Below are 8,961 nucleotides of genomic sequence, written 5' to 3'. Positions count from 1 at the left end.
TGGATAACCCACTACTATTGTGGACTGCTGGACTGTGTTGGATTGTTTTGCTGAATTCACGCACCTATGGTATTTAGATGCCAATGGAATACCCATTTTTCACAGGACTAAACAAAAAAAGGGGATACAAAGAAAGGACTGTTTCATATCTGTGTATGCAGAATAGTTAGGATAGATATGCAGCTACTTTCTCTTAATTCAGTGAGAAGAAAGATGTGTACTAATAGTCTTTGGACAGGATATCCTGTCTGCATCTTGTACTATGGATGACTACTAAAAAGATAACAATGTACAATGTATTAATTATTGAAACTATCCTATTAAACAGTTTTGAAACTGTCTCATTGATATTTGTCCCCCCCCCAAAAAAAAAAAGAAAAATGTTCTGCTCTTGGATCAGCTGGGTGGGTCTTGCCTCTAGCCTCTCTGCAGGGAGTTCTGCTGCAGGGTCCCATGCCTGGCCTTGGTTCTGGTCGAATGAGGATCTGGCGGGCCCCAGGCGGTCTCACACACAGAGCCTGGGCTGTGGGTTGAATGAGGACCCAGCAGGCCCAGGGTAGTCTCATTCACACACCAGGCCTGGCAGGCCCCTGGCGGGCTCTGGGCTGTCTCACTCACACGCTGTGCTTCCATTTTGGCTTCAGCTTTTTTTTGTATTTTAGGAAAGGGTCTACAGGATGTTCAGGGTCTCAGTACTAGATTGGACTCATAATGATCTGCCTGTTTACAGCCTCCCAAGAGCTGGGATTACAGGCATGCGCCACCAGACCCAGTCTCAATTCCTGTCTTAGAGTGCCCCCGGGGGTGGGCTGACTTGGCAGGCCTGGGGATCGAACCTCTGGTCCCTGAGCCTGCTTTCAGGTGCTTTAATCCACTGAGCTATTTGGCTGGATCCCAGCATTTTAAGAAGAAAATAATAGTGGTTTTTGTTGTTTTGTTTTAGTTATAATAAAATATTTTGTAGTTGAAGTAATTAGTGTGAGTTTTGAGTTTTTGAATCCTGAAGCTTTAAGACAAATAGACAGTCTTGAAGTGGACTCATTTTAAGACATCTTTAACTCTTAAAATCAGTTTTTGCATTTATTTTAGTGATGGAACAAGGTTAGAAAAAGAAGTTAAAATTAAATCCTCATCTCACACCATACCCCTAAATAAATGCTGGAGGAAATAAAAGATATAAGTGTAAGAATTGAAACCATAAAAATAAAATGGATTTTCTAAGCATCACATCAAATGGAGAAACCTTAAATTAAAGAACAAAACTAGAAAATTGACTATCTGAAATTAGAGATGATTTAAAAAAATAATCCGAGGAATGGATGATAAATGAGTAAAAATACATTTAACAAAGTACTGGTAATCTTAATGTATGAAGAGATCTTTAAGAAAACACAATAGAAAATGGTGCAAGTGGTCTGTTGTTGATGAGACTTTTGACTTTACTAATCATTGAAGTTACATATATTAACCCAGTAGTTGCCAGGGAAACAGGGAAGCTGACTGAATCCTAGAGACAAGGAAGGAGTATAGATTAGTGCCACATTGTTAACAGTGGGGGTAGGTTTATTATTTTGCTAGTTGTAAAATAGGAAAACTATATAAAAAGCAAAAATAAATACCATGTATTGTACCTCAATGAAGCTGTTGGAAATGAGAATGAGGAGCATTAATGTCAAAATAGGATAGTGGTCTTCTAGTAATGGTCTGTTTACTTTTCAGTCTCTGTAGAGAGTCGGGCGTGTTTCTGCACAACCTGTGCGGTGTGTCTTCCCCAGGTTGCGGGGAGCTGTGCCCAGCTGTCCTCTTATGAGCCAGCGTGTGTCATAGGCTGGCCTGTCTTGGAAGGGCCTCCAGGAAGGGCACCTTGGCAGCGGGGGTGGAAGAGCAAAGGCTCTGTCCTCCCTCCCAGAGCCAGCTGCTTCTGTCTCACCTGTGCACTTCTGGTAGCTCCTGAAACAGAAATCAGGAGTGGAGGACATCATAGAAGGCCACAGAGATGTCCTGAGCTTTAGCTGACAGAATATTTGGAAGCGTAGTGGCTGGAGAGGAAGGGAGCCTAATACAGTCAGGACACCAGGTAGTGGAGAGGGTAAAGTGGATTTGCTTAGAAATTGCCAAATTCAGGGCTGGCCAGATAGCTCAGTGGACTAAAGTGCCTGCTTAGGCAGAGTGCAGTGGCTGGGGTTTGATCCCCAGCATGTTGTGCCTGTTCTGTCTTGGGCACACTGAGATGGCGTTCAAGACTGGGCATGGTGGCATGCACCTGTAATCCCAGCTCTTGGGAAGCTGAAAACAGGAGAATCACTACGAGTCTGATCTACATAGTGAGACCCTGTAGGCCCTATAGACATGATGACTGAAGGAGGTAGACTTCCTGCAACAATCTACAGATACTAGATGTGATGCAGGTAATAGTATGATTAGATTTAATATGGGATGTTGCCACATGTGGGAGCAGAAATCAGATATTGGATTAGTTTGTTTTCTGTTACTATAACTGAATGCCTCAGGCTGGCTAGTTCATGAAGAGACGTTTCTTACAGTTCTTGAGGCTGGGAGACATTCTGATCAAAGAGCTACCCTTGTTGAGGGTTTCCTAGCTTGTGAGGACTCTGGTAGCACAGAATATCACATGATGAGGCAGAGCAAGCATGCAAGCTCACATCTCTCTTCCTCTTCTTAAAAATCCATGGATGCTGTTGTGGGCCCCAGCCTAGTGACTGACCCATTGCATCCTAATTACCTCCCACAGCTCCATCTCTTAGTACTCTCAGTAACAATTAAAGCTCAAACTATAGCAGGTACTAAGAGTAGCACAAAGCCTTCTGTCCTCTTCTGTCCCTATGCCAAAATCTAGACCTAGCAGGCTGTTCTCGTGGAGCAGAGCACTGGCTTCTGCCAGCCATGTCTGGCTTGTGTTTAGGATGTGACCCAGATTCCAAATCATGATTGAATGAGTGGAGATGGATTTGGAACACTGAATAAAGTGGCTGTAAGCCCTATGCTGTTAGCACCTGGTGCAGAGGGAGCGTGTCCAGTGGGGCACAAGAGGAGCCATAGGTCAGCAGGCTGCTCGAGTCAAGGACTGGTCCCTCTTCTGTCTGCTGGGGCTCTTTAGTCTACCTGTGGGGCATGCTTTTCTGTGGGGACATATCTATCTGTGTGTGGGGCACACTGTTCTGAAGGGGTACCTTCCTAGGTGGCAGTGTGTTCCTGAGCCTCTTTCTGAGTGACCAGCTTGTCTTCTGAAAGGATTCGGTTTTTTGTTTCTTTTGCAGAACCCAAACTGCAGAGGTCTGAGACCATTGGTGGCCGGCAGCCCTCAGGAGTGAAGGAAGACCTTAAGAGGTGAGCCCGTGCTCCCACCACCGGTGCTGTGCTCTGCCTGAAGCCATGTTCCTCCTCACTGGTGTGCTCCCTGCTGGGGCTCTGGAGGTTTTGAGTCATGTGTTTTATCTCATTTGTGTTGAGGGACAGCCCTGTGGTAAGGAGCAACCAACCCTGTGGTATAGGTGACACTGGCCCTAGTTTAAAGATGGAATTCCAGCAGGGGCCCAGGGAAGCATATTATTACAAGTAGGTTTCTAAAGTCCATTTTAAAAAGCTTGGACTAAACAGCAAGTGGCTGTCTTCTCTGTGTGTATGTGGGTGCACATATGCACCACACACACACACACACACACACACACACACACACGCATGCCCCTGCAAGCATGTTTTTAGACAGATGAAGAATGTAGAGCCCTCATAGTTCTAACTAATGGACTGGCTCCAGGATGTTGGTGACTTTCTGTCAGCCAGGCAGGGATCCTGAGAGCCAGCCACACTTCAGAAATAAGACCTGCTTCCTGTCCCTGAAAACTTGTAGAAAAACGGTTAAGTCAGATGCCTTAATCAACATCCTGATTCTGTATGTGTGTACCAACATTGTGATGCTGTGACCCATTAGTCATCTGGGAAAGTCACTGTGTCTAAGAGGGGTAGGAAGAGTGCTTCTCTAAGTGGGTGTTGCTGTGCAAAAGCACGGTGCCTGGCAAGCAGAGTGCTCAGTGACTGCTGACTGCCGTTGTCACCAGCTGGCTTCCTCAGCAGCCCAGGGGAAGCTGGTCTGTGTGCAGTTGGAGGACCCAAACAGGTAGCTTATGGCTCAGTGTGTGCCACAGTCAGGCTTTGCCCTCCCCCCCAATGAATCACTCATGCTGGATTAAGACCCACACTCTTCAGAATTTACCCTCCCTACTCCTAAGGGGCCCCTCTGAGAGTAACCTGCACTTTCCACCCACATCTCTTTTTGGATACTGTTAAACAATTTAAAAATGTTAAAGTAATATATGCTAATGAAAGATTCTGAAAATATAGAAAATGAAAGAAATCCCTGTAGGCTCATTGTCTCAGTACAACCACTGTTAATATTTTGGAGAGTCTCTTTCACATGCCTTCTTTCTCCCAGTTCTTGATTATTTTTTAAAGCCATACATGATTTTACATCTTGCTATTTTCACTTAGATTATATTTTCCATTAGTTACAACTGCTTTATAAATATTTTATTGCCAAATGTATTGTTTACTTGTTCTCATTTTAGATTCAACAGATAGGTAAGTCAAGAGTATATTCTCCATTGGTAGTGCATATACCATGGTGTGATTATGTGATATTTCATTTAGCTGGACCTTGATGGTTGCACATTTAGGTTTCTTGTGTTTTTAAAGTACATAGCTTTTAGGTAAATAGTGCCTAAGAGCGTCTTAGTACTAACAGTTTTCTCTCTGTAGGATTATTTTCCTAGGCAGAATGCCCAGAATAGGTCAAAGGATAGGAGCATACAAGTTAAGTGTTCAAAGCAAAGGACTACTGAAGCCTCTCACTCTCTTCAAGTGGTGCCAAGGGGAAGTTGGGGCTCCCTATCCAGCACCCTTGCTTTGAAGGAGGGGTTCACTTAGGAATTAGCCTGGCTCTGAGGCTTGCACTGGGCACATGGTTGCTTGATTCCTCACCTGGAAGCCTGCTCTCGTACGGTGCCCTGTGTCAAGTCACCCTCTCCTGTCTTGGGGAGCTGTCCTGATGTCAGGGTTCTGAGGGCTGAGATGATGGGCCTTCCTTTCCTGGGCAGCTGCACAGTCCCATCAGCCTGTGTATCCAGCCCTGCTGGGCCTGCTGAAGTGAGCAGGATTACAGCTTTCCCTGCCCATGTTCTGCCAGTTGTGCCTTCTGCATCTGCCTCTCCCCTCTCTTCCGGCCTAGGTTCAGACAGGAGCAGGCCACAGTCCAGGATGAACTGTTCCAGGTGGTGAAGCGGGAAAGAGAGGCAGCTGCCAGACACTTGACAGCGGCCCCACCTGTGGTGGAGGGTAGTGCTGACCAGGAGAAGCAGCAGTCAGCCTGGCTGGTGAGTGCACATCTTCCTGCCTGCTGGCTCTGTCGGCAGCCTGTCAGATTCCTCAGCTTCACCTCTGAGGAAAGGGCAACTTACGACCAGGAGCTCAGCTCTTCCTCCCAGCCTGGTTCTGTCACTGATTCACTTTGCTACTGTACTGGCCACATCATCTGAGTCTCATTCATCTCTGAAACTTCACAGGTGCCAGGATACGGTACTGTGTGTGCCAGGAGGATGTGAAGAGGGAGGGCCAGGGGCTGGAACACTCAGTGTAAAGCATGGAGTTCATCACTTTTAGAGTCAGGCCACCTGGGTGCAAACTAGCTCAGGCACATTGTTGGAATCTGGCTTGAGGATCATGATGTTCTCACACAGCATTGCCTGGGGGATCAGAGAAAATATATTTCCAGGATTTAGAATGTGCCTGGCAAATTATGAAAGTGTGCTATTACTGCTGCTGTGATTAATACATGCCATTGACTGGAGGCCATTACTCAGGATTCTTTCCGCTGAAGGGCCGTTATTCCTAACATAAGATGTCCAGATACAGTCCTGGTGCTGACATCAGCATCTGCAAGGACCAGGGGCCCGCCTTCTCTGCTATGCCCAGTGTGTCATCTCTACTCAGGCTAACTGTCCCTGCAGTTCAGTGGTGGCTGTGGGGACCTCACAGTCTCATGCCAGCAGGACCGCAGCAGGTGTAGAAAAGGAAATGCTACGGGGCCAGGCAGATGGCTCAGTGGAATAAGTGCTTCCCTGGCAAGCATAAGGGCCTGAGTTCAGTCCCTGGTTCCACCAAAACAAAAAAACAAACAAACAAACAAACAAGATATCCCCTAAGAGGAAATGCTGTATCAGCCCACGTGTCTTTGCTTGCAGGGAGCCCTTAACCAGAACCCCTGGGAGAACTTCATGAGGTGTTCATGGTTGAGAAGTCCTTGGCACAGTGAGTAGGGAGGGCTCCACTTGCAGCATCCAGGGCCCTGTCTAGTGGCACTTTGAGGGCAACAGTCAGATGGAATTAGGACTGACAGAGTGGTGGAGGGAATGGCTGTTGGCTGCATCTCAGGACATGGGCTTTGGGACTGGAGCAGCTGTGCCTTACATGGGTGTGCAGCTCAGTGCCTATAGAATGGAGGAGAAGCCCCATGAGCTAACCACTTCAGGGAGAGGACAGGGTGCAGACCGCTGGTTCCTAATTTGGTGATTACACAGATGTTCACAATGCAGTGTGTATGTAAGACATACTGGCTTAACTGAGCCTCTAGGAAGTACAACTAAGCTCTTGACCCTTAGGAATTTTTTACTATAGCGAGGAAGATACATTTAAGCTAAGAACTTTTAAATAGCCAAATTGGTTACATACATTTTAAATGGATAAGGGGGTTTATGTTAGGTGCTGGTGGTCCATGGTGTTAGACGTTAGCCATACCCTTCACAGCTCAAGGAGGCAGCTGGTCTGTAATGGGACAGGACACGGGGAGAACAGCAGAGTTTGAAGCCAGATTGTAGGCATCCGATGCCTTGAGGAGTTAGCTCACAAAAATAGCCCACACTGATTGACTTGGAAAAGGTTCTTAAAGGTTGTAAGGATGGGAGTGACACCTCTAACTTGTACTTTTGGAACCCTGTGGATCCTGCAGGAGTCAGTGGAAGTAATGAGAAGCTGGAGCCAGGACGACTTGGCACTAGAGGTTTTTATAGTTTGTCTCTGAGGCAGGCAGCCTGACCCATCCATATGCAGGGGACCGTTTTCCTGGAGAGGAATGGTTAATCATTTTAGACAGAGCAGGAAAAGTCATCCAGGACAATCATTGAGAGATGGAAAAACCACAGCCTACAGGTGTGCTGATTCTTTTCTCACCTGGAGAGTGTTAATTAAGGGAAGGAGACTCACACCTTCCCTTTTTTCCATCTGCAAAGAAAAAGGTTGGGCTGATTGCCTGGACTGTCCTTGGGGGCAGAACTTCTCTCTTGCTGGTAAAATAGGGAGAAACTTAGATGATCCTTGGCACTGGTGTGGAGATTTTTATTTTTTGGGTTTTTAAAGTGAAGGGTGACTTTAGACTAAAGTATATCCACACTTGATTTCCCCTGATTGCAAGGTGGATAGTGCCCTTCTCTAAACCAGAGTTGCTAGGAACAATAAAGCAAATTACTTCCTTCAGTTTTGAAATACTTAACTTTTGTGATCAATCTATTTTTGACTGTTCTGCATCCATTTCTGCATTCAATTCATGTTCTTAGTTGTTTTGGGGAGCATTGCTGTTTCCTGTGGAGTGTAGCCTTGGTGGGACTGTATCACAGTACCAGCTTCCTGTGTGGAAAATGGATGTGGCTAACAGGTCCCACACTCAGTCAGGGAAACTCCTGCCTTAGGGACTTGGGGTTGTAAGTGAGTCCAGAGGAGGTTGGGAGACTGGGGCTGGAGTTCTTCACTGCAGCTCAAGTCTCTGTCAGTCCTGCATGCTGACACTGTCATGTACCCCAGGCTGCCTATGGATTCTATCTGAGCTGCCTGTCTTTCTGAGGGTTGTGTCACCTGCTGATCACTGACTATCCACTCTACTTTGCCAGTGTTGGTTGTTGTTTGGAGCCACGGCAGAAGCATGTCCTGCAGAAAGTGATGTAGTGGATGATTTATGGCAGGGGTAGGCAAGAGTAGAATGGAAGCCAGGTGCTGTCATGTAAGTTGACAGCGACTCCAGGCAGCCAGCTGAAATGCTGGTTGGATGCTGTTGCCATCACTTCTAAGGGAAGCAGTTCCCTTTGGATTGGGGTAGTATGGTTGGCAAGTGCTGTAGTGGAGATAATTCCAAAACTGTACTTTGGAAGACTTAAATAAGAGGAGAAAGATGAAGAGAAGAACCTGAACAAAGTATTTTCTCATCCAAGTCTTCCACATGCAAGGATTGAAGGCGGCAATGAGTTGGCTGCCTGCTGGGCTAGGCACTGAGGGCCTGGTAGTTGGAAGTGTTGGTCCCACCCTGGGGGTAGGGCAGCTCTGAGGCAGCAAGATGTGCATGCTGGCAGGATGAGCCTCCTTGGACTCAGTGTCCCTAAGCCACACCCGGAAGATCTGCTTTTGACTGGATTGAGTGCTATTTGACATTTAATGTGGTTTCCTGCCTTCTCTCTTTGCTTCTGACTTTTATAATATTGATTTTTTAATCCTCTTCTACATAAGTGAATGATTCAGTTCCTTATTGGAAAAAGTTAATAAAACTAATGACATGGAAAGGTAATAATTTTTATAACCTACTTCTGATGACAGTTGTTAACATTTCCCATCTAGCACAGCTGTATGAACTTTTCTGTGTGTATTTACCCATTTCCTATCCCTTGCAGACCCCTGTTCTGCTCTGGATGAAAGCTGTGGGTATCACTGGAGCCCTTGGGAGCTGTGTTTCCCTCTGAATTGGCAGAGAAGGTCTTGAGTCCAAATCAAACACTCTGCATAGAAATAAGAATAAAGTGGTTTGTTGACTTGAGTCTTCTTACAGGTAGAGCTTTATCCAATGGATAGAATAATAAAAGCCTGGCAGAGGCTTTAGTTTGGAGGCGAAAAAGATTTACCACCTTGCCT

General features: G+C 46.1%; 1 protein-coding gene across 6 annotated transcripts in view; it reads left to right on the top strand.

Annotated features, from left to right (window-relative positions):
- Nucleotides 1–8,961, top strand: part of Chchd6 (coiled-coil-helix-coiled-coil-helix domain containing 6) — a 264,538-nt gene that overhangs the window by 32,694 nt on the left and 222,883 nt on the right. For all 6 annotated transcript variants that reach the window (XM_023706380.1, XM_023706377.1, XM_023706379.1 and 3 more), the window contains exons 3-4: nt 3,279–3,348; nt 5,243–5,387. In XM_023706380.1, coding sequence (XP_023562148.1) covers nt 3,279–3,348; nt 5,243–5,387 — 215 coding nt within the window. The remainder of the gene's footprint in view (nt 1–3,278; nt 3,349–5,242; nt 5,388–8,961) is intronic.

This window comes from Octodon degus, unplaced genomic scaffold (genome assembly GCF_000260255.1).
Source record: "Octodon degus isolate 3935 unplaced genomic scaffold, OctDeg1.0 scaffold00254, whole genome shotgun sequence".
NCBI classification, from domain to species: Eukaryota; Metazoa; Chordata; class Mammalia; order Rodentia; family Octodontidae; genus Octodon; species Octodon degus.
Note: the sequence above shows the minus strand (reverse complement) of the source record. Positions and strands in the feature narration are given on the sequence as shown.